The sequence below is a fragment of the Neoarius graeffei genome, chromosome 15 (assembly GCF_027579695.1).
Source record: "Neoarius graeffei isolate fNeoGra1 chromosome 15, fNeoGra1.pri, whole genome shotgun sequence".
Lineage (NCBI taxonomy): Eukaryota > Metazoa > Chordata > Actinopteri > Siluriformes > Ariidae > Neoarius > Neoarius graeffei.
The window spans coordinates 52,733,421-52,760,020 of NC_083583.1; the positions used below are offsets into that span (position 1 = coordinate 52,733,421).

General features: G+C 41.3%; 2 protein-coding genes across 2 annotated transcripts in view; both read right to left on the reverse strand.

The window, feature by feature from the left end:
• The window catches only part of comp (cartilage oligomeric matrix protein), a 35,453-nt gene extending 28,917 nt beyond the window's left edge, over positions 1–6,536 (reverse strand). The window contains exons 1-2 of the mRNA XM_060940674.1: positions 5,600–6,536; positions 3,835–4,912 (exon numbers count right to left, since the gene is read on the reverse strand). Of these exons, the coding sequence (XP_060796657.1) occupies positions 3,835–4,912; positions 5,600–6,536 (2,015 nt within the window). The remainder of the gene's footprint in view (positions 1–3,834; positions 4,913–5,599) is intronic.
• A 3,168-nt stretch (positions 6,537–9,704) lies between these two features.
• Positions 9,705–26,171, reverse strand: tmem38a (transmembrane protein 38A). The gene is made up of 6 exons (XM_060940565.1): positions 25,944–26,171; positions 19,318–19,474; positions 15,168–15,352; positions 13,635–13,722; positions 10,886–11,003; positions 9,705–10,408 (listed from the first exon to the last, which is right to left on the reverse strand). Exons 1-6 carry the CDS (start codon positions 26,065–26,067, stop codon positions 10,193–10,195), a joined length of 888 nt encoding a protein of 295 aa, XP_060796548.1. The 5' UTR covers positions 26,068–26,171; the 3' UTR covers positions 9,705–10,192.
• Positions 26,172–26,600: the final 429 nt, after the last annotated feature.

A 26,600-nucleotide genomic window follows, 5' to 3' on the forward strand; every position in this document is an offset into this window, starting at 1 on the left:
GTCCAATCGTGTTGGTGTGTTTATACCGAGTGCCTTGGTGGTCAGTGATTGCATCCACAGATGTTGGCTTGGTTCCAGTTCATCGGCTCTTGGGGTTCTGTGTTGCACCCTGACACACTTTACCAGCTAAAAGTGCATTTAGCTCAATTCCCTTTTCCCAGAATGACTCTTAGTAAGGGAAAAACAAATAAAGGACTTGAATTGATGGCGACATTTTGGGGACGTCATGGCATTTAATTGACCCTTTCTAGATGTTTTTAATGTCAGTCAAAGTGAGAAGGAGAAGCTTTGAATTTACATGTCTTAATTGCTTTTGTGAAACATATATTGTAGTTATAATGACACTCTCTCTGGCTGTAGCCCAGGGCCCCGGGTGAGAGCAGGCTCCCAAATTAATCAAAAGCTATGAACTAAATATTTGGCTTTTTAGTCCAGCAATTGGAATATTTTCCAAGAAATCTTGCCACGGACTCGTCCAAGTGCATTACTTTATTCAGTTACGTGCTTTGATTTGTTTAGTTGTACGATTTATGTTTTGGCAAAAAGCGGGCTATGAACTCATATTTTTTATATTAATTAGTATGATGTCAGATAATAGAAAATATAATTGTGCAGCACAAAAAAAAAATCAAAATTCATATATTGGTAAAAGGTGAACCTTCGTATTTTCCATCCATCCATTATCTGTAGCCGCTTATCCTGTTCTACAGGGTCACAGGCAAGCTGGAGGCTATCCCAGCTGACTACAGGCGAAAGGCGGGGTACACCCTGGACAAGTCGCCAGGTCATCACAGGGCTGACACATAGACACAGACAACCATTCACACCTACAGTCAATTTAGAGTCACCAGTTAACCTAACCTGCATGTCTTTGGACTGTGGGAGAAACCGGAGCACCCGGAGGAAACCCACACGGACACGGGGAGAACATGCAAACTCCACACAGAAAGGCCCTCGCCGGCCACGGGGCTCGAACCCAGGACCTTCTTGCTGTGAGGCAACAGTACTAACCACTACACCACCATGCCGCCCCTTTCCCTTTTAGAGAATTCATTTAAAGGTAGACTGCCTTTCAGATTTTTCAAGTGTAGGTCATAAAAAGAATTTTCCCTGACACCCAATTATTTTTGTTTAGTGGACTGTAAGCTACTGAATTCGAATCACAGACTTCCAATTTTATTAGGGTTTTTTTCTAATAGAACAATTAATGAATTTAGGGCCATATGGCTCTAAATTCTCTGGTATTTTTTCCTGCTTCACCATGATTCAATTTAAAGGTCATAGGCAAGGGTCGGAGGTGGAACGTAGAATATCAACTTTATTTTCTAGAAGAATGACCCAAAAAGCGAATTCAGTATTCCTGGTGTCTAATTTGCAACCTAAAATTGAATAAAACAGCTAAAATATACTGGTTTGCGCAAGTTCCGAAGGTTTGTTTACATCTCACTTATGCGCACTTTTACCGTCAAAGGACCGTCATCGTGACGTCATTCAAGCCAAACAGACTGGGAGCAGTTCTGTGTTTACCTGCGAACTGAGCACATGTGTACAGACTTTGGTCGTGAGAGGTTGTGTAAAATGTCTGAAAGCGATTGCGATTTTGAAGTAGGAACTCTCCAAATTGAATATCGAGAGGTGAAACCATATATGTCTGAACCTATGGCCGTTGCGAAGCAATCTGTGAATGTGGCTCACTGGTTTGACCACGCGGCCTCGGAATCGGACAGCGACTCGGCTGACTCTGATTGCGGTGACCCCGGACCTCAACAAGACTCGCGCCCAAACGATTTATCCTGGTAGTTATGATAAATTCTTACTTTCGTCATAATACTAAATAAGAGCCCTTTTGAAGAATAATTAAACCGCCCTCCCTAGTGGATATCGGTAACGATTACTTGACAGTGCGCCGGTAGGCCACATTAGCCTGCCATCCGCGGCATTATACTATTTATAGCCTACTCTAAGCGAGGAAATATCCCTTTGTCTCATTTCCACAATGATTGTACAGGATCCCTCAGGATTCTTGACCTGTCAATTGCAAGCAAAGGTAAAAATGTTTACCTCCAATCTTCTCCTTTTTGCTTGAGCGTTGCTGCTCCGTTTCTTCTTTGACTCCTTGATTTTGTGTTCGAATTTTGTCGGAACAGCGTCAGGTTCAAGCCTTCTCTGTCCGACACTGACACCTAAACTCTCCAACAGATGGGGATTCTTCAAAAAGTGATCAGAGCACAGAGTGGCATATTTACCCGGCTGCCAACTCTCTCGCTTCACGCACAATCCACTCTCTCCGCCTCTTCTCCTCTCTCGGAAAAAGGTAAAAACTTCTTCCTGAACTATGTAGTGAAAATTCATTATGTCTGATTATTATAACTATTTTTTGAGTTCGTTTCTTAAGACACGTATTTTTTAGTATATTACCTCGTTTGTTGACAGTTTCGCCGAACACTTCCGCCTTCTTCAAAACAGTCACCAGATGTCGAGTGGTGACGTGCCTTATCAGCTGATGTTACTCTATGGAGGCATGAACGTCCCGCCCAATTTGACAGGTAGTTCACGCCTCCTGCTGTCAGGTCGCTGCCCCAGGACTGCGCTCCAGGTGTGTGACAGCGCGTACGCTCCCTCATCCCGGTTCATGGTCCTCTGCGCCCGCTTTCATATCTCCACTGCCTCCAAAATCCAACGCTGATATCTATTCTCTTCAGCGCGAATGACTCTGGCCTCTTCCCAATTCATAATTTTGTCGTTTGCAGTGGTCTGAAATGGCTGATTTTAAGTTTTCTTGGTTTGCTTTTTCTTTTTCGGATCTTGTGAGTCTTTTTGTTGTTTCTTTTTCACACTCTAATTGGTGTTCTTTCCTGCGAATGTGGAAGCATCTGCCCGTTTCACCAATATAGACTTTATTGCATGAACGGCAAGGGATTTCATATATGACATTGCATTTATTGTCCAGTTGTATTTTGTCTTTGGGGTGAACTAGCAGCTGTCGGAGGTTCTTGTATGGTTTGACCCAGGGTTATAATAGTTTTGGATTTTTCAGTATAGTTTCGTTTTAGTTAGTTTTGCCTTGTAGCTCATTAGTTTTAGTTAGTTTTAGTTATTTTTTGAGCAACTACTTTAGTCTTAGTTAGTTTTAGTTTTGTCCAAAATGTTTAGTTTTAGTTTAGTTTTTATTAGTTTTAGTATTCGTTTTAGTTTTCCCATATCTTGTGAATTTGTGTAGTACAAGATTCAAATGATCAAGTATGAAAATTAAAAGGCTTTATTTAATACAGACCATGGATAATAATGTAGGACAGAAGAATTTCCCCATTTCTCCAGAACAACCAGAACCTGTGGCTACACGTAATCAAAATACCAACCTCAGTTGTTTAAAAAAAACAAAAAAAACACTGTACTTCTGCAACACACGACTGAAAGACATTCCAAAAAGAAGCTACATTTTGGCCTGTATTATATGCGTTTATGTCTGTGACATTTACTTTGTCAAACTGTGATGCAATGAAACATAGCATCCTAAGAGCCAACAGCCATCAAGACCTAACGTCTTCAACCAGAGGCATTCATGAGTAAACAACAAACCACTCATTTTGAATGTAAAACAAAAGGAAAAAAGTTAGTTTGTGTTCATGTCAGTGTATTGTATGTGTGTGAGATAATGTTGATTTATGTGCATCTATCCACCTGTCTTTGTCTTGTGTCCATCTCGTGTGTGTGTGTTCGTATGCGCATGGGTGTGCGTGCTTGCGTGTGCATGATGTGCTTGCATGTGCGTGTGACCATGTGTGAACCAGTGTTATTGCGTACTGTATGCAAGTGTCAGAGAGATGGGTTTACTTGAGTAAGTCCTTGTTTATCTTCAGGAAAACTCGCTGCTCCAGAGATGTAGTCGCTCTATTCCTCAGACCAGAGGACAACAGTCCACACACTGAGAAGATTCTCTCAACAAAGGCCTGTGAGGCAGGGGCACTGACAAGATCTAGTGCCAGAGGGGCAAGCTTTGGGTACACCGCCTCTCTGGACTGCCAGAATTTCAGTGGCTTCTCATCAGACACACCCTTTTTGACGTCATCCTCATACCTCCTTAGTTCTGCCATCAGAGATCCATACTCGGGGCCATTTTGGAAAAGTTCATTGACTTCCATACGAGTGGCAAGAAAGCGATACTTCTGGAAGACAGCACGAGCCGAAGGTGTTTCAGTTTCATTGCCAACGTCCTCCTGAGGAGTTGTTGGTGGGTTGTACTGGTTGTACTGAGCTGCCATGTTCTGAATGAAAGACTGTGCGGCCATTTTGAGTGGCACCATGTCTGGTATCTGAAGAATTACTGACACATTTGGATCGAGCAGGCAAGCGGCTGCTGGTGTTGCATCAAATTGTAGGGAAGCAGGGCTCAGAATGCCAGCAAAGCGCTCTCTTAAGGACTTAAGTAGCGTTTGTGCCAACGGCTTCGCAGCAACAGTAGTGGTCTGCAGGTGAGCCTCAAGGTTGAGCAAGCATGGCACTACTTGTGACAGTGACTGGCTGTCACTCTGAAGTTGGTCTGTGTGAACGGCAAAGGGCTCAAGCAACATGACCAGGTTCTCCATCTTGGACCAATCACTTGTGAGAAGTGTGTCCATGCCCAGCTCCTCCAGTACCTGGTTCAGTTCCGTTCTGATCTCCAGCAGCCTTCTCAACATGTCGAAAGTGCTGTTCCAATGTGTGCTGCAATCTCGGACCAGAGTTTTACCACACTTTTTGATCAGTGCTTCGTTTGCCAACGATGATTTCCTCACTGAGTGTACCAGCTTTCTTGCTCTTGTTAAAAGCAGATCTGTGCTTGGGTGCTTCATGGCATCTTTCAGGCTGAGCTGAAGGGTATGGGCCAGGCATGGCATCCTCTGGAATTTGCAGTCATCTGGCAGATCAAGTTCTAAGCCAAGACATAAGAACAGACAGCACATTGAAACATTAAAATTTCAATACATTTTCATCAATCCGAATCCTTTATGTGGTTTTAGAGTTTTGTTTCACAGGAGCTGAGTAGAGTTCCACATTAAATATATTTAATATTTTATTTGTATAATTGAAGAGTTCAGATGGAAAACCTTCTACATGCTATCTCCTTGACACATTAGTTAACAATGTTGTGTGAATCCTGTGTACATACTTAAACTGTGTACATACTTAAACGAAACCTACTACATAATTTACATACATAGATTTGAAATTGTGTTTCGCCAGACTCCAGATATGCTCAGTGATACACAGGTCAACAACACACACGCCCCCGCGCGCACACACGCACAAGATAAGAGACATGCCTAATAAAAACATCTTTAAAAATAAAATAAAAACCTCTCCCTACTTTGTTTAAACATTTGTTATCAAAACCCTACGTGCCACCACCCTTTGGCAGCAAGCGTCTATAGCCAAGAACAACCAATAAAAACGTGACCAGGAGTAGCGTGGCATACTGTTCAGTACTAAGTGGTCACATCAGAGAAATGGCATCGTATTCAGAGGGAGAATTTTCGATTGTAGCGCGCGCGCACACACACACATCAAGCCATTTTAGAGCATGCCACAAAACTTTTAAATAGGCTATAACTGTACTCACCAATGTCTCCACTCTCGCTGAGATCCTCCACATTCTCCTCGTCAGACTCTGGTTCATCCCACATCACGTCATCCAGGCCATCTCCAGGTTGAAGCCGTGCACTGTGTGTTGACTGCTCACTTTGATCAGGACGTCTTGCACTAAGCAGCCGCACTGCTTTTACGATGTTCGAGCCATTGTCCGTCACAACGAGCAGAACTTTGTCTCCAACAATATCCCATGCCACCATGGTCTCATCAATACAGCGAGCAATGCATTCCCCAGTGTGAGGATGGGCCAAACGATGCAAGCTTAGTAGCGCGTGGTATACCCGTCCCCCAGGTGGATGATAGAAACACGCTGACACACCTAGGAATGATGCAGTCAACCCCTTCTTAGTCCATCCATCTACACATAGGGTTATCTTCCTGGCATCCTTCAGTATGTCTTTCAACTTCATTTTGGCATTTCCCATCCGCCCTGCAATCAGGTTGTTCACTCGAGCAGCCCCTGGAACCTTGAACTTCGGCTCGAGTGCATAGCTATATTGTTTGAAAGCCGGTGTCTCACAGAGTCGGGTAGACATTCCTGTATGGATAAACAAATTCACCAGAGCTTCCTCCCTCTTACAGTGTTCATGTGTATTTACTGACCAGCTGTCTTGGCGACCTTTGAGGAAGTCGAATATTTTTGGAGTTTCCCCACTCCGTGTGCTCAGTTTGTCTGTCTCTGCTCGTGCTTCAGGAGGGCTAGCAGCTAATTGAGCCATATAGCAACTGTTAGCGTCCTTGTGGAAACTTCTCAGGTGGACTTTTAAATTTGTGGGATTTTTTCCTTTCAGCGCAGCTCCACATACATTTCCATTCTCCACCACCATACACACGCTCTTGTCCGTCTCGCATGAATATTCAAAGAAATCCCATATAGGGCTGGCGTTCCTCCTCTTAAGTTTCGCCATGCTCTGATAGCCTACTGGCTCCGCCTGATTGAAAGGTGCGGGCGCGCCCTTGAGCCAGCTGTAAACAATAGCCCCAAGGAACCGGAATTGTCAATGGCGGTAAACGCGCTACAGTGGGGGGTTTTTTTCATACAAAGACTAAAACGAATGGCAGTTTATCTCCAAATTCAGTTAGTTTCAATTAGTTTTGTTCACACGCATTTTAGTTTTAGTTAGTTATAGTTTTTTTATTTTAATGATCGTTTCAGTTAGTTTCCGTTAACGAAAAGTTTTTTTCCATAATAGTTTTCGTTTTTTCGTTAGTTTTCGTTAACGATGATAACCCTGGTTTGACCGGGGTGTTGATGTGGTATTTCCTCATGGATCGTTGGATGCGTTCTGTAACTCCTTTTATGTATGGTAATGTGACAAAGCCCCGGTTTGTTTTTTCTGTGTTTTTTCTTGTTTGTTTGTTTTTTTCCTTTTTTTGTGTCTGTAATTTTCCTTTTCGAAACAACAAATGAGGTAATATACTAAAAAATACGTGTCTTAAGAAACGAACTCAAAAAATAAAAAAATTCTTCCTGAACTGGTCCCATTGTTACAGTTCACTGCACAACAATAAGGCATGGGTTTTCTTTGGAAATTCCCGAACGCACGTCTGCACTCAAGCCGAACGGCAATGCAAATAAACGGAAGTGGACTCAACTCAAGCGATTTGTTTGTCTTGAATGACGTCACGCGCCGAGTGGTCACGAAAATCGCCAAGCAGAAATTTGCTGTGATCCGCGCTAACTTATTCAAACTTATTTTAATTGTTACTGATTAACAATACTTCTTGGGACCAGAAGAAAATTACAGAGGGTTTTTTCACATATCAAGTTTCAAATGTGCATAAATTTAAAACCTTTGCCTATGACCTTTAAGATACTACGTCATGCATCATCACATGGTGGGCTTTCGCTTTCGCTGTTCATGCAAGGCATTGTGGGATACAAATTTGAAACAGGAGAGGAAAATGGAGGACGTGAGTGTGCGAATGAAACGTGAAAGACCGACTACAGTAATGGAAAGCAAGAAGAAAAGACGTTATGTTGCGAAGGAAAGGAAACGCAGGACCAAACTAATATATATTGGCAGTCAGTGAGCACCTCGGTGTGATCAGCTGTTCGTTTAGTGACAAGATGATGTAACTGTCAGTGCACGGTCAAGGTAAACCTGCGCATGCGCACACGGACTTCCTCTGTCTGCTTGACTGCGCAAAGCGAGCGATTTCATGCACATTATTTGCTCGGGAATCCGCTCAAATTAAATAACTTCCTAGCCACAGAATGGCCTGATATTTTGTGAAATATTACAGAAATAAACATGTATCACAATGACCAAATTTCAGAAGGAACTAAATTTGCCTGATTTTATGAAATCGAAAGGCCGTCTAGCTTTAAAGTAGCTTTTTTGTGGCTTTTGTTCAATTGGTCATATTGTTGCCTGTTAACAACCCATAGTCGAGTGTGTTAGGTGTGAACTGCATGGAGGTTTGATTTGACTGAGCTGATGGCATTGTGTCTTCAAAATTTCATATTCCGTATTCAGACATTTGGGCATTTCTCTTCATTAATGTACATGTAGCACACCATGTACTGTACACTGCTGATAGATGCAGCATACTGGGCGGTGCAGTGGTTAGCACTGTCACCTCACCGCAAGAAGCTTCCAGGTTCAAACCTCACGGCCTTTCTGTGTGGAGTTTGCACGTTCTCCCCGTATCTGCATGAATTTGCTCCGGTTTCCTCCAACAGTTCAAAGACATGCAGATTAGGTAAAAACACCCAGCTACAAGTCAGTGCATACTTAGCCCTGGTCCCAAGCCTGGATAGATTGGGCAGGGTTACATCAGGAAGGGCATCTGGTGTAAAAACCAACCAACCCCTAGTAGGAGCAGCTGAAAGAAGTGTACATACGGTACAGCGCACCAAACTATTGAAAAGACTGCATGTTTTTATCATGAGATCAAAAGGAGATCCAACACCAACTTAACTCCTGCATACAACATTTTCTCTCTCCGAGGATGTGTGGCGCTGAAAGGTTTGGGACCTTGGTGTTCGTCAACAGCTACATTCAAAGCGAGAAACAGACGATAAAAAACAAGAGTATGGATGATAACTAGGCTACCATATCAACTTCATGGAGCTGGAAGAGTGTCCTCTACTTGCTTTCAGCTATAAAATGGTTCGCAAATAACACATTGGAATTTTACTGGTAACAAGACCAATTACTGTCGATTTCAGGTTTAGTCCGTAACAACACGGAGAGTCCAACTTCAGGAAAAACGGGTCCATACAGCAGCAGCTAGATCTCATCTCATTATCTCTAGCCGCTTTATCCTGTTCTACAAGGTCGTAGGCAAGCTGGAGCCTATCCCAGCTGACTACGGGTGAAAGGCGGGGTACACCCTGGACAAGTCGCCAGGTCATCACAGGGCCGACACATAGACACAGACAACCATTCACACTCACATTCACACCTACGGTCAATTTACAGTCACCAGTTAACCTAACCGGGCGGCACGGTGGTGTAGTGGTTAGCGCTGTCGCCTCACAGCAAGAAGGTCCTGGGTTCGAGCCCCGTGGCCGGCGAGGGCCTTTCTGTGTGGAGTTTGCATGTTCTCCCCGTGTCCGCGTGGGTTTCCTCCGGGTGCTCCGGTTTCCCCCACAGTCCAAAGACATGCAGGTTAGGTTAACTGGTGACTCTAAATTGACCGTAGGTGTGAATGTGAGTGTGAATGGTTGTCTGTGTCTATGTGTCAGCCCTGTGATGACCTGGCGACTTGTCCAGGGTGTACCCCGCCTTTTGCCCGTAGTCAGCTGGGATAGGCTCCAGCTTGCCTGCGACCCTGTAGAACAGGATAAAGCGGCTAGAGATAATGAGATGAGATGAGTTAACCTAACCTGCATGTCTTTGGACTGTGGGGGAAACCGGAGCACCCGGAGGAAACCCACACGGACACGGGGAGAACATGCAAACTCCACACAGAAGGGCCCTCGCCGGCCACGGGGCTCGAACCCGGACCTTCTTGCTGTGAGGCGACAGCGCTAACCACTACACCCAGCTAGAACTATATACTTCTTTTATAAATATGCTGGAAAGCCACTTTTTTCTCAATAGCATGTAATAACACAGAAACAGATGTTTGGAAAATAGATTTACTTCTGAAAATGTTGTACTGTCAAATTCAGTCTGATATAAAGAGCATCCATGTACAGTGTGTACTCTGCTTCATTCAGTAGCCCTGTATTGATCTAAACAGGAAGGGACAGTTTCACTATTTTTATTGGGGTTTAATAATCCAAAAACATATGTCTATAAGATAGTTTAGTTCACCACTTAGAAGAAAATGGAGCTCCATTGACCGACTACAATGTACATAATAAATAGAGATATACATTATGTATTAACAGGAAGGATGAGAATTATTGGTGAACTATTTACAGTCCCTATATGCCATTTAAAGCACCATTAAAAAACAAGCTTTAATGAGTGAACATCAAATTGATATCTTTCCGATAAGGACTATAAACCCAGGTATCAAAAAATTGCCTGAGGACAGATACAAGCTGTATTTTTTTTGCTTGTTTGTTTTAATTTTTATTATTGTCTTCTAACAAGGAGCTGGGTGTCTATTCCGCTTTCTTGGCTTTTCTCTTGCGAGTGCCTTCGCTTAATTCCTCCTTGGATTTGGCTGGAGAGGCAGGGGCAGAGACAGCAGCCGGGACAGTGTATTGATGATTATGAGCATCTTCAACAGCAAGAGGAGATCCGAAGAGCAGGTGGGACAACCAGGACTCAATGAGAGTGAAGGGAGATCCGTGAGAATGGCGAGCCGTCATAACCACCTACAAAAGAAACAGCAGTTTATGTTACACTCTTGTCTGTGAATGATCATCTCAGGGAAATCTATTACATTTCTATACACGCGGGGAAGACCGTACCTTCGAAGTCTCGTCTCATCTCATTATCTCTAGCCGCTTTATCCTGTTCTACAGGGTCGCGGGCAAGCTGGAGCCTATCCCAGCTGACTACGGGTGAAAGGCGGGGTACACCCTGGACAAGTCGCCAGGTCATCACAGGGCTGACACATAGACACAGACAACCATTCACACTCACATTCACACCTACGGTCAATTTAGAGTCACCAGTTAACCTAACCTGCATGTCTTTGGACTGTGGGGGAAACCGGAGCACCCGGAGGAAACCCATGCGGACAACATGCAAACTCCGCACAGAAAGGTCCTCGCCGGCCACGGGGCTCGAACCCGGACCTTCTTGCTGTGAGGTGACAGCGCTAACCACTACACCACCGTGCCGCCTACCTTCAAAGTAGCCATGAAAAGAGTGAAGATGCAGATAAGGGTGCTCTTGGACACAGGAAGCCAGTGTGCCTCCTGGAGTGTAAACAGAATGGCTCCATACAGACTGGCTTTAGTAGGGCTGCAAATCAATACACAGAGGGATTAGTGACCTTACAATAATGTGCAACAATGAAATAATGTTATAGTGCGATATTTGAAAAGCTGTAACCGTTTGAAATGTTATAATCACTTCGTCATTCCTCCTCTCAGTGCACGCCGTGACTCCGAGCCCAACGTGTGCTGTAATCATTTTGTTTGGAGCTCATGACATGTTATGACAGTCCTTGTCTTGTCTCCACCCCTCTGCTGTTATCGTCGTGTTGCCCAACTGTGACTCTGTGTTAAGCATGTAATTAGCATGTCTATTTAAACCCTGCTGTTTCTGTCTTTCACTGAAAACTCTTATTATGCATTCATGTAGCCTTGTTTTCTTAGTTGCTGTGTTTCCTGATTTTTGACCCTAGCCTGTTTGGATATACCTTGTTTAATCCTGCCTGCCTTTTCACTGTATGCCTCTTACACTCTTACACACTGAAAGCAATGAGCCACCAAATATGAGTTAACACCTTTTCAAACAAAGCATGACATAAACCTAGTAATTAGACTCTTTAAAATTGTGGCAGTGGGAGCGAGGTCAAGCGTCGGTTTGTGAATCGAGGATGGGGCCAGGAAAGGTGTGTTGCAAAGTCATTACACTCGTGTGTGTACGCGCAAGAGCTGACCAGTTTAGTGAAGCTGAAAAGCGAAAGAAGAAAGAAAATAAAGTCTTCGTTGACATCATGTTCTGTCTGTCCGCGCTTCAGTATTCCACCCACCTAGGGACGTACTACAAAAATGCATTAGACTTAAATTCTTGATTCTAACTGGTGTTGATTCAATTTCTATAACAGCAGCTCTGACAGTCATCCTGTATCAGAGCCAAATCTCATTTTATACTATTGTACACACTGTATTCTAGCATGATTTCTATAGTAACCACTCGTTCACAGGGACTTGTATGGCAGATATGGAGATGTTTGCTGTACAGAAACATTTATTTAACATTTAGGGAAGGAATCTCAGGGAAAAGCTTTGGGACGGGACTTCTCGGTAAAATGACAAAGTGCATTTTTTTTTGGTCTCTAACTTCAAGAGAGAGAGAAAAATGATGCTGGTAATAGAATGTCTGTTTATAGCTGCTATAACATAAGTGATAATAGTATCAGGAATTCACTGACATTCCAAAACACTGCCGTGGTATCAGAGGAATAAAACACTTTAGGAAATGCTGTTCTTGGAAACTTCTGCGATCATCCGATCCTTGATTATTTTTCTACACCAACATGCCTTGCCATGTTTAATTTCTTACTTAAGGTCAAAACAGCCTACAGACACTGCACTGCAAAAAATAAAAATCTTAGGAAGTTTATTTGTCTATTTTCAAGTCAAAACATCTAGCCACCCTTATTATAAGACATAATTGCCCAACAAGCAAAACCTCATTTAGCTAGAAAGGCTAGTTTTTAGACAGCCCATCTTGAAAATCTTGTATAGACAAAATGTCTTGAAAAAGTCTTATTTGGAGCACCTTTGAAAATAAAACAAGTTTTTTTTAAAACAAGTAAGTACATTTTGGACATTTGTCAAATGCGGTTCATCTTGTTTCAAGAAAAAAAAAACAAAGTATGCTTGTTTTGGGAATAAATGAACTTTACTGAAATCTCTGAATCTTTCATTACAATTCAACTCCACCTTACAGATCCTCAGTTTACTGCGACTGTTTTCTCAGTCATTCAGAGTGAGCTCCTTCTAGATGCTGTACAGACTCCAGACCAGACAAGTGCCTTCAAAAAGGCTATGAGTGAGTGGAGGGCGTTTTAGTGAGGGCTTTTTGGAATGCTGGGAGTTAAGTTCAGTGTTTTTTTTTTTTTTGTGCCTGATCTTGTAAACCCCTCGTACACATGAATAGTCAGTGCCCCCAAAACGCACTGTTGCTTTGGCGTTGTGTAAGCACTGCAAGTCAAAATGCGTAGACTTTTTTATTTTATTTTATTTATTTTTTTGGTGCCTGAGGTCCTGGGGAAGTGGAATCTTAAGAGATGTTTTAATGTTTGAATGTTGAAATGGGAAAAAAAATAAAGTTGTTGCAATGCTACACGTGTCGTCAACTTGATTCAAGATAGTCTCTGGTCTCATATCTAGAGTATTTTACTAATTACAGGTCACAAAAGGAGAATATTTTAAGCTAGCAATGCTTAGTCGTAGAATTTAACAATCCTAATATTAGTATATTTATCTTAAATTCAGTTTTTACTGCTAAGACTTTGTCATGAATTTAAGTGAAATACCCTTAAAATGAAATAAATAAAAATGACTTGAATGGCTAAATGTAAGAAGTACGATCTTGTTATAAGAACTATTTTGATTAGTTTGAGTTAATCAGATCTCGCATAATAAGTTCCCCAATCTTATTTTGGAATTATTTCATCTAAAAACAGGTTAGATTTTTCATCTTACTTTAACCTCCTAGGGCTTAGCGGTCACATGCGTGGACAGCACTTTATGGAAATTCGGAACAAGAATCCACATATGTGGACATACTTTTTCTCTAAAAGTACATCTTATCAAAAGATGATGCTTAGTTTTTATTCTAATCAGGTTCTAATAAGCCCAAATAGCAAAGAGAAATAAAAAATGCATGTAAAAAAACAGCTGACGAAGAAACACTCACAATGACATGTTGAGAATTTCATTGGTCTCTGGCCTCCACACTCCACGCACCAGTTGCTCAAAATTTGACATCAGAGCTACTCCAGATCCTACAAGGGCATAAACAGAATGAAAAGGTGTCATGTCTGAAAAGGTGATTTTGCCTTCAAGGCTGGTTCCAGAAATAACAGCCCCCCTGCACGTGGCCTTTTACTAAGATCTCCTGAGCTATTAGGGAGAAAGTGATACTCCCTCTAACAGCTTTTGAGGATCATGCTTCAAGATGACATGTGATATCCAAGGACATAACTACTTCTTGACATCAGCATCATAACTATTTACACAAGACTACATTCACAGTGCAATTAAATGAACTGTTTATTGGCCTGGTGATATTTGACTTCTTGTTTGTACAGAGTTAAGAAATTCTCATGCCCTTTTTTCCCTACTTCACAACACACTCACTCCCACAATCCTGTGCAACAGATTTTCAGACGTTTGACAGAAAATAAATGGAAGGCAGGATGGAAAGCGCGTCACTTCACTGTTATGTGACTGCACAGTTGAATATTCTAACATACTATTTAACAGTTACTCTACGAAATCTAGTCGTACATGAGCTGATAGCTGACGAGGCGCGTAGCACCAAGTTGGCTATAAGCCATGTACGATGAGATTGAGTGGAATCACTGTTTTATTCTATCCACATTCACTGGATTTTGAGAAACAGCATTTTTATTTTTTTGCAAATTCAATAAATAAGAACTTTGTACAAAACATCCGACAAAATAATTTCCGCATAGAATGTAAACAAATCGGCAAAATGACAGTAGCAATTTGTGAAAAATGCTATAATAATTCTTGAAAAATTAAAAAAGATTTTTTTTTCTTACCATCAAATACTTTCAATCCATATTTTGTTGCTTTTTTGTTTGTATTTTTTAGGGTTTTGTTTTCGAGTAGAGTTTTTATTTCATCCTCGGTTGGTTCAGCGACACACTCTGCCATTTTCTTCTTCTTCTTCTTCTTGAGGTTTTTTTTTTTAGTGGTTGGCAATCCAACTTAAAGGTGCATTACTGCCACCGACTGGGCTGGAATGTGGAACAGGAGATATTGGGGGAGACAAAACTATATTCTTTTCGCCATTTCTGTTCCTTTTAAATACTTGATGACAAAGTGATATATCTGACTTGATGCGCTCCGCCATTTTGTTCTTCTCTACTCATGGTATATGAGCTGATATCCTCGTAGTAGAGTAGCCAATCAGAGTGCACGATTGCTCATTTCCAGTGAATGTGGACAGAATAAAAGCCAATATTCTATTTTATTTTATTTTTTTTAAATGAACAAATCTCAACAATTTAACAGCAGAGAATGAACAACTTTCTTGCTTAATGTTTTGAAATACATCATCAAAATGTTATATGCAGCAACCACAGTAGACCAGCAAATCATTACAACCAAATCAATGAGAGTCAAAGCCAAACACATACAGGTCAAATTAGTACATAAAGCAGCTCTTCAAATGTAGTTATTTAAAACTTCACTTACTTACCCTTGACATAACCAGTGATGATCATAATGAAATAGCCATGGTGATAGGCATGATGAGCGTGATGGACTCCAGCAGCGATTTTGCGAGTACGGACAACTTCCTTCATACCTACTAGCACGAGTTTAATAGGCAGGAATGCGACACATTTGTAGAACAAGTTAAGAGGGCAGTAGAAGATGAGATACCTGTAGTATTGTTGGTAGAGAAACAGAAATATAACAACAATTACTTTCTGAGATTGCTGACAGCAAATACAGGTGCATCTCAAAAAATTAGAATATCGTGAAAAAGTTCAATATTGTCCATCAGTTATTTAAGAAAGTGAAAATTGTATATATTGTAGACTCATTACACGTAAACTAAAATGTTTCAAACATTTTTCTATTTTAATTTTGATAATTGCGGCCGGGGCGGCACGGTGGCGTAGTGGTTAGCGCTGTTGCCTCACAGCAAGAAGGTCCGGGTTCGAGCCCCGTGGCCGGCGAGGGCCTTTCTGTGTGGAGTTTGCATGTTCTCCCCGTGTCCGCATGGGTTTCCTCCGGGTGCTCCGGTTTCCCCCACAGTCCAAAGACATGTAGGTTAGATTAACTGGTGACTCTAAATTGAGTGTGAATGGTTGTCTGTGTCTATGTGTCAGCCCTGTGATGACCTGGCGACTTGTCTAGGGTGTACCCTGCCTTTTGCCCATAGTCAGCTGGGATAGGCTCCTGCGACCCTGTAGAACAGGATAAAGCGGCTAGAGATAATGAGATGAGATGAGATAATTGCAGCCTCCAGCGCAAAAAAAAATCTCAAAATGTTAGAATATTTCATTTTGAGTTTAAGTAAACTACTATTCAAACAGTATAAATACTGTGTCTCTCTCAGTGTAGTTCAGTACACGCAATCACAATCGTTGGGAAGCCTGCTGACTTGACGGTTGTCCAGAAGACAATCATTGACAATGGTCATTGCTGATAAGGCTGGCTGGAAAAGGTGCACAAGCAACAGGGATGACCATAGCCTTGGGAGGATTGTCAAGAAAAGTCAATTCAGGAACTTGGGAGAGCTTCACAAGGAGTGGACTGAGGCTGGTGTCAGTGCATCAAGAGCCACCACGCACAGACGTCTTCAGGAAAAGGGCTACAACTGTCGCATTCCTAAAATCAAGCCATCCTTGAACTAAAGACAACATCAGAAACGTCTTACCTGGACTAAGGAGAGAAAGAACTGAACTGTTGCTCAGTGGTCCAAAGTCCTCTTTTCAGATGAAAGTAAATTTTGCATTATATTTTGGAAATCAGGGTCCTAGAGTCTGGAGGAAGAGTGGAGAGGCACAGAATCCAAGGTGTTTGAAGTCCAGTGTGAAGTTTCCACAGTCTGTGATGATTTGGGGTGCCATGTCATCTGCTGCTGTTGGTCCACTGCGTTTTATCAAGTCCAAAGTCAACGTAGCCATCTACCAGGAGATTTTAGAGCACTTCATGTTTCCATCTGTTGACAAGCTTTATGGAGATGCCGATTTCCTTTTCCAGCAGGACTTATCATCTGTCCACAGTGCCAAAACTACAACCAAATGGTTTCTTGACCATTCCTGAGAATCTATGCAGTATTGTCAAGAGGAAGATGAGCAACACCCGATGACCCAAAAATACAGACGAGCTGAAGGCCGCTATCAAAGCAACCTGAGCTTCAATAACACCTCAGCAGTGCCACAGGCTGATCGCCTCCATGCCACACTGCATTGATGCAGTAATTCATAGTAAAGGAGCCCCAACCAAGTATTGAGTGTATAAATGAACATACTTTTCAGAAGTTGGACACTTCTGTCTTGTAAATCCTTTTTTGATAGATTTTAGGAAATATTCTAATAATTTGAGATACTGGATTTCTGATTGTCATGAGCTATAAACCATAATCATCAAAATTAAAACAAAAAAAGGATTGAAATATTTCACTTTATGAGTAATAAATATAGAATATATGAAAGTTTACCTTTTTGAATTAAATTACGAAAAAAATTTTACTTTTTCATGATATGTTTTTTTTCTTTTTTGAGATGCACCTGTAGTGTAAATGAAAGTTAAACATACATGCATACATTTCATATTGTCAGCTCAGTAGCCCAACTGTGCACAACACCCTCCACTAAGTTGTATGGAGTGGTCATGATTATGGCACTGAAAAAAGGGGGGAAGAACTAGAGCTTTGCACAAGACAGCCAGGATCCCCACTGACGAGGTGTGCATATGAGTTATAGAATAGTAGGGTAGGGAAAAGATGGAAAGGTGGTACAGGAAGTTAACTATGAGGAAAGCGAAGCGTCAGCCATGGTCTTTCTCCTAAAATTCATGTATTTCATACCTTTATATCCCAGGTCCCAAAAGGGCATGGTTAACTGAGAGAACAAAAACTTGAAATCTCATTCTCATCTCATTATCTCTAGCCGCTTTATCCTGTTCTACAGGGTCGCAGGCAAGCTGGAGCCTATCCCAGCTGACTACGGGCGAAAGGCGGGGTACACCCTGGACAAGTCGCCAGGTCATCACAGGGCTGACACATAGACACAGACAACCATTCACACTCACATTCACACCTACGCTCAATTTAGAGTCACCAGTTAACCTAACCTGCATGTCTTTGGACTGTGGGGGAAACCGGAGCACCCGGAGGAAACCCACGCGGACACGGGGAGAACATGCAAACTCCACACAGAAAGGCCCTCCGCGGCCACGGGGCTCGAACCTGGACCTTCTTGCTGTGAGGCAACAGCGCTAACCACTACACCACCATGCCACCCCGCACTCGAAATCTCAATTGTCAAAATAATACTGTGATGTTATTTCAGAAAATGGGGATTTACTAACGGAAAAATGTAATTTAATACCCAAGTCCTGCAAAAGGCCCAGAATAAGGCCTTGGAATACTAGTATTTCGAGTGAATACATTTCGGAACGAATTTACATGGATCTGGAGCATTTGTTGTTTTTAAACAGAAATAATTCAAGTAATAATACTAAAATCATCTTAATTAGTTCATCGTTCTTTGTCTTTTTTTTGCATATAAAGGCGTATTTCATCTCATCTCATTATCTCTAGCCGCTTTATCCTGTTCTACAGGGTCGCAGGCAAGCTGGAGCCTATCCCAGCTGACTACGGGCGAAAGGCGGGGTACACCCTGGACAAGTCGCCAGGTCATCACAGGGCTGACACATAGACACAGACAACCATTCACACTCACATTCACACCTACGCTCAATTTAGAGTCACCAGTTAACCTAACCTGCATGTCTTTGGACTGTGGGGGAAACCGGAGCACCCGGAAGAAACCCACGCGGACATGGGGAGAACATGCAAACTCCACACAGAAAGGCCCTCGCTGGCCACGGGGCTCGAACCCGGACCTTCTTGCTGTGAGGCGACAGCACTAACCACTACACCACCGTGCCACCTAAAGGCGTATTTATGTTTCCATATTTATATTATGTTGTTTAAAGGGGATTAGGTACAACTTAATATTGTGAGAAAACTGCTTGTTGTGACCGTGAGCACATATCACGAAGCTGCCCACATGGAAATCTCATGACAATGCCGAAATTTGATGGTTTCAATTTCAGTCGCTTATTGTATTATAATCATGCTACTGGTCTTAAATCCGAATGCTACTGCATTATGTAAAGCTCTCAGAGCACTTGTACGTATCTAAACATCCCCCTCTCTATCCACTTGATGGATCATCTCTCCCTTGGTGTTCTGGGACCTCATGTTTTACAGATTAAGCACCTGGTATTAGCGCTTAGTATTATTCAAACAGAAGTCTAGGTTTTGATGTCATGCAGTGGTGTTGATAAAATCTGTACTGTTGAGCCCCCATGAAAATTGAATGGCAATGGCGTCCAGTTAATTCAAGCTATACAGCCTTATGGTTAGTGTACAGCAAGATGTAATACATGTAAGGGATTTTATATGTATCTTAAGCAACCATTATAATTAAAACCCTTTGAAAATCTTCATTTATGGCACTTCAAGGCTACATGAAATAGCTACATAGTACAGAATGCGCTGACCTTTTTAAGAGCTTGAAACCTGCATAAATTTTATGCAAATCAGTATGGTTACTGCCTGTACGTGGGCTACAGAGTATCTGCTTACTGAACCTTGACAGACTTACCATACAGCTGAGGCTAGGACGACGTGGTTGTTATTATGGAAATAGTCGATGGGGCTGTGTCCGAGCATGATGTCTGCTAGGATGTAGCTTCCAAAGCAGTAGAGCATTGCGCAGAGCCAGGAGGCCACAGGACTTCTGCGGGACACCTCCACTGAGCCTGCAAAACAGACACTAATATAATTACCATTCAGTGTCTTTCTGTATTTTTAATGGTGGCCTGCAGTCCAGCACAGTGGATTTTGGTACTTGATCCACCTACTCAATGCTTTATCAGATTTACCTGAACTGGAGTTGTGCAATCTGGCAAGATACAATACGGTACATGAACAAAAGACTTTCGATGCATAAAATGTATCTAAATGGAGACGCAACCCTTCATTCTACTAGAATGCCAGGAAAAACAGCGCTTAGTAAATTCAGATAAGTGTTTAATCATTAATGGAATTAGAAATTAGAGTCCTTCCTTGTCTCCAAAGCTCCATGGACAAACAGATCTTATGGAACAGGTGTGGCCACCGAGCATTTTGAAGGAGAAGTGATCCTATCAAATGGTGACTAAAAATAAACATCAGTCCACAGCAACTCATTCATGGCAACTGGAAGGCCGGCGCCGATCTTTGACCTCCAGCATGCCCAAAGTGGTGGCATTTGTGCATTGGACTTATCAGATTGTGTGAGTCATGTGAAAGCAACTCCTACAATGAACACTGCATACATTTTTCATTTTATTTCTATAGACAAATGAATTGCAAACTTATTAAATGAAGATTTTATCCATTGACGTAAAGTGTCAGTGGAGCTCAACTAGTTGCTTCTGTAAGTGATTCTCCTGCTCATTTTATAAAAGTCTCGGAAATTGCCTTCTCTGTACGCAGTAGCTTGTTTTACCAAATCTCACAAGTGGCCAAAGAAAAGTTTCGGAAAATATGCTTACATTTTCAAACACCATCGTAAAAGCAATTGTGATTCTCATCTCATCTCATTCTCATCTCATTATCTGTAGCCGCTTTATCCTGTTCTATAGGGTCGCAGGCAAGCTGGAGCCTATCCCAGCTGACTACGGGTGAAAGGCGGGGTACACCCTGGACAAGTCGCCAGATCATCAGAGGGCTGACACATAGACACAGACAACCATTCACACTCACATTCACACCTACAGTCAATTTACAGTCACCAGTTAACCTAACCTGCATGTCTTTGGACTGTGGGGGAAACCGGGGCACCCGGAGGAAACCCACGCAGAGACGGGGAGAACATGCAAACTCCACACAGAAAGGCCCTCGCCGGCCATGGGGCTCGAACCCGGACCTTCTTGCTGTGAGGTGACAGCGCTAACCACTACACCACCGTGCCGCCCGCAATTGTGATTGTACAGGAAATTCCAATACAGAAAAACAAGGTCCTATAAGTGCCAAAGCAAGGTCTTCTACCACCAAGATGCTGTTGAATTCTGAAATCTGATTGGTCAGAATCAATTTTGGATGACAACACAACTGTGACAGCAGTGCGTCTGAAAGACAAATCGCAGGTTCATGTTAATGCACAGTTAATTCACAAGGACTTGGATGACGGATGTTCTGCATAAACAGATCGAAAGAGTGTTGACATGCCGAAGCCGTCTGTGAGGAGACATTTGTCTATCATTTATGGAAGGAGTCTCCAGTGTCGGTGCTTTGTAACAGTCAGAGGTAAAGCTGTTCTTTTAAGATTTCCAGGAACGTTTTCAGGATTAACATGCTTTGTTGTGTCTCTGTAGGGGCGGCACGGTGGTGTAGTGGTTAACATGGTCGCCTCACAGAAAGAAGGTTCTGGGCTCGAGCCCAGTGGCTGATGGGGGCCTTTCTGTGTGGAGTTTGCACGTTCTCCCTGTGTCTGCGGGTGCTCCGGTTTCGTCCAAAGACACACATTTAGGCTAATTGGTTACTCAAAATTGCCCATAGGTGTGAATGTACGTGTGAGAGCGCAGAAAGGAACAGATCATCCTACTGCTACAATTCTGGCCAAGCCAACCAAAACATGGTTCACCTAAAGCCTAGATTGGGTTGGGCAGTGATGATGACAACATGTCTCTGTAACATGATAAAGAGGGAGGAAGAAAACAAGAGAGGCTAGACGGTATCACCTGTTAACGGGTATAAACATTATAACAGGATCTAACTTGTTTTGCAGGTGTCCCGCAACATTAAATGTAATAGTAATACAAAAATTGCTAACGCTGGCTATGATATAAGAGTATAATATTCCACTTTTGGAAACAACTTTCATTGGGCCACATCACAATACCTGGTTGTGTTTTATTCCTACCACTGACATTCAGAACAACCACTGACCAAGCAGCAGGATATTTCTGGGTCATCCCAAGTGCACGTTTAAAAAAACACACACAAAAAAACCCCCCACTGATATTATGAGTTTTGTTATCAAATGACCACTGTGTTGCAGCAGTATCACGGTACATCACTGTCACACATAATTCATGCATTCTTTCTCTTACAAGATAAGTATCAGTTACAATGGAAACAGTTTACTAACCGCTGCTTTAATATTTCTTGCTACAGTATATAGTCGTATATATATATAGGCTCCTCATTAAAACAGGGTAAACTTGTGCACTCTTGCAATATCACGGTACATCATTGTCACACATAATTCATTCTTTCTCTTACAAGATAAGTATCAGTTGCAATGGAAACAGTTTACTAACCGTTGCTTTAATATTTCTTGCTACAGTATATGGGACATTCCACTGAATGGGTGCCATTTGCTTGTTGTACCACTCCCAAATTAAATTTAATTTGTTATATCTTTTCAACACTGATTATAATAACACATATTTAACTATTCAAAATGTGTATTGGTCAACCTCAGGCTACGTTACAAGGTTTGGAAGTCAAAGATGGCTGCATTTTTTTCAGTCCTGTTACCAAAACTCTGAAAGCAACAGGACTGAGTTTTTAGCCTAGGATTAGCTAATACATGGAATTAAGCCACATGGCGTCATCGCTAATAGCATGACCACACTTAACACATTCGAGTGATTTACCAAAAATCTGTATTTTTAAAATAAACAAATATCATCTAAGAAATAATTTAAGTAACAGGACAGTATGTTGACATTGACCTTATCAGTCAAAGTTAAAAAATCATCAAATATACAGAAAAGTAAATGAGAGAACTAACTTTTGGTCTTCCCATGGCCTTCAGAAGACACAACTGATGTAACTTCCTGTTGAGCATGTGATTTATGGAATGTTCCAAATTTGTCAGATGGGGTAATATATTTGGGTAACAGAACTGAGTGAAAACCCAGGGACACGACTACAATGTGTATTTTAACTAAGATATTGTGGATTTCTTATGAAAAAAATATATTTAAACCATGGATAGGATATGGAGTCACACAACAGTGCAAAAGAAATACTGTTTCTGAAGGATTTTAATCATAATATTTCATAGTTAAGTATAAAGTTAGAGTGTGGGGACAGGTAACACATGCTATTTTTCAGTGTTTTAGGTAGTTTTTATTAATCCTTACAATTATATATCTTAAAATTGAAATCAGATCAATGTGCAGGACATTCTGCGTAATAAGGAAATGTATTTTAAAGTACATTTTTATGTGCATTTATACATATAATTTTCTAGGGACGGAAATGGCACCGATTTGGTGGAATGGCTCATATAGTCATGTATATATAGGCTCCTCATTAAAACAGGGTAAACTTGTGCACTCTTGCAGCATCACGGTACATCACTGTCACACATAATTCATTCTTTCTCTTACAAAATAAGTAGTTGCAATGGAAACAGTTTACTAACCGCTGCTTTAATATTTCTCCTTACAGTATATAGTCGTGTATATATACAGTAGGCTCCTCATTAAAACAGGGTAAACTTGTGCACTCTTGCAGTATCACGGTACATCATTGTCACACATAATTCATTCTTTCTCTTACAAAATAAGTCATCGCAATGGAAACAGTTTACTAACCGCTGCTTTAATATTTCTTGCTACAGTATATAGTCGTATATATATAGGCTCCTCATTAAAATAGGGTAAACTTGTGCACTCTTGCAGTATCACGGTACATCATTGTCACACATAATTCATTCTTTCTCTTACAAGATAAGTATCAGTTGCAATGGGAACAGTTTACTAACCACTGCTTTAATATTTCTTTTTACAGTATATAGTCGTGTATATATAGGCTCCTCATTAAAACAGGGTAAACTTGTACACTCTTGCAGTATCACGGTACATCACTGTCACACATAATTCATTCTTTCTCTTACAAAATAAGTAGTCGCGATGGAAACAGTTTACTAACCTCTGCTTTAATATTTCTTGCTACAATATATAGTCATATATATATAGGCTCCTCATTAAAATAGGGTAAACTTGTGCACTCTTGCAGTATCACGGTACATCATTATCACACATAATTCATTCTTTCTCTTACAAAATAAGTAGTCGCAATGGAAACAGTTTACTAACCGCTGCTTTAATATTTCTTGCTACAGTATATAGTCGTGTATATATAGGCTCCTCATTAAAACAGGGTAAACTTGTGCACTCTTGCAGTGTCACGGTACATCACTGTCACACATAATTCATTCTTTCTTTTACAAAATAAGTAGTCGCAATGGAAACAGTTTACTAACCGCTGCTTTAATATTTCTTGCTACAGTATATAGTCATGTATATATAGGCTCCTCATTAAAACAGGGTAAACTTCTGCACTCATGCAGTATCACGGTACATCACTGTCACACATAATTCATTCTTTCTCTTACAAAATAAGTAGTCATGATGGAAACAGTTTACTAACCGCTGCTTTAATATTTCTTGCTACAGTATATAGTCATATATATAGGCTCCTCATTAAAACAGGGTAAACTTGTGCACTCTTGCAGTATCACGGTACATCATTATCACACATAATTCATTCTTTCTCTTACAAAATAAGTAGTCACAATGGAAACAGTTTACTAACCGCTGCTTTAATATTTCTTGCTACAGTATATAGTCCTGTATATATAGGGTCCTCATTAAAACAGGGTAAACTTGTGCACTCTTGCAGTATCACGGTACATCATTATCACACATAATTCATTCTTTCTCTTACAAAATAAGTAGTCGCAATGGAAACAGTTTACTAACCGCTGCTTTAATATTTCTTGATACAGTATATAGTCATGTATATATAGGCTCCTCATTAAAACAGGGTAAACTTGTGCACTCTTGCAGTATCACGGTACATCATTATCACACATAATTAATTCTTTCTCTTACAAAATAAGTAGTCGCAATGGAAACAGTTTACTAACCGCTGCTTTAATATTTCTTGCTACAGTATATAGTTGTGTATATATAGGGTCCTCATTAAAACAGGGTAAACTTGTGCACTCTTGCAGTATCACGGTACATCAATATCACACATAATTCATTCTTTCTCTTACAAAATAAGTAGTCGCAATGGAAACAGTTTACTAACCGCTGCTTTAATATTTCTTGATACAGTATATAGTCATGTATATATAGGCTCCTCATTAAAACAGGGTAAACTTGTGCACTCTTGCAGTATCACGGTACATCATTATCACACATAATTCATTCTTTCTCTTACAAAATAAGTAGTCGCAATGGAAACAGTTTACTAACCGCTGCTTTAATATTTCTTGCTACAGTATATAGTCGTGTATATATAGGCTCCTCATTAAAACAGGGTAAACTTGTGCACTCTTGCAGTATCACGGTACATCATTATCACACATAATTCATTCTTTCTCTTACAAAATAAGTAGTCGCAATGGAAACAGTTTACTAACCGCTGCTTTAATATTTCTTGATACAGTATATAGTCGTGTATATATAGGCTCCTCATTAAAACAGGGTAAACTTGTGCACTCTTGCAGTATCACGGTACATCATTATCACACATAATTCATTCTTTCTCTTACAAAATAAGTAGTCGCAATGGAAACAGTTTACTAACCGCTGCTTTAATATTTCTTGCTACAGTATATAGTCGTGTATATATAGGCTCCTCATTAAAACAGGGTAAACTTGTGCACTCTTGCAGTATCACGGTACATCATTATCACACATAATTCATTCTTTCTCTTACAAAATAAGTAGTCGCAATGGAAACAGTTTACTAACCGCTGCTTTAATATTTCTTGCTACAGTATATAGTCGTGTATATATAGGCTCCTCATTAAAACAGGGTAAACTTGTGCACTCTTGCTCTCTTACTGTTGTCTATTTAGGGTAAGTCTATTTATTCCAGCTCTGGTATGTGTGCAGACACAGCATCTATCAGATTTCGAGGAGGGGGTTGTCAGAATTGCTTTGAACATTAAAAAAAAAGACAGAAATGTGGAGAAAGGAATAACGGTGGACACATGAATAAGGCGCAAAATGATAATAAACACAATGGCGCATGCGCTCTCTAATATTATAACGCTTATTCTGGGACACGCATGGAGCAGTGGAAGAAGCGGCATGATTAAAGCACCCATCAGAGGATAATGTGGCAAAACATTAAACGCACAAGTGTCGCATTCCGTTTCATGCATGTGAATTAGGAGAGAAAATAAATAAAAGATGAATCTGTCCCACTTACCCGGCTCATACTTGAGGTAAAGTATGGACACAATATAATAAGCCAGATCGAACACAGGAAACATGGCCATTTTTGAGAAATATTGGGCAAATTCGCCCAGATTTAGGGCGTCCAGGACCTCCATGGTTTCGGACCTGATGCAGTATTAGCACATGTACAGAGAGCTGGTTAAAGGCCCGTGGACGGTGCGTCCGCGCAGAGCCTCTGAGAGTGAGAGAGATCCGAACACATATAGCCGCCTATTAATACACTGCAGCTCATCTGCACCCTCAGGCTTAAATCAACACTTCAGGATGGCACGGAGCAGGAGCGCTACGATCGAGCACTGTGGTGTTATACTGCCTCTTATGGGTGGCACCACAGAAGAACCAGAAGTCCAACAGGAACACTGATCTCCATCTCTCACCTCCTACAGGATCTACCGTCCATCAAAGTCCAGGTTCCTGCCACACCTGCTCCAATAGATAGTGTATTTATCTATGAAGACCTGTCTAGAGGGTAGCATGGTGGTGTAGTGGTTAGCACTGTCGCCTCACAGCAAGAAGGTCCCAGGTTTGAGCCCAGCAGCCGACCAGGGCTTTTCTGTGTGGAGCTTGCATGCTCTCCTAACCATAATGAACACTCTTAGCATTAAGAGGTTTTTGGGAAACCCACCAC

Excerpts from the sequence above, each read along its gene's own strand:
- tmem38a (XM_060940565.1), bottom strand. The coding sequence starts at position 26,067 with ATGGAGGTCCTGGACGCCCTAAATCTGGGCGAATTTGCCCAATATTTC. Across the intron at positions 15,353-19,317 it reads GTCCTAGCCTCAGCTGTATG|GTATCTCATCTTCTACTGCC; the intron begins GTAAGTCTGTCA and ends ACAATACTACAG. Across the intron at positions 10,409-10,885 it reads TTTTCATGGCTACTTTGAAG|GTGGTTATGACGGCTCGCCA; the intron begins GTAGGCGGCACG and ends TTTCTTTTGTAG.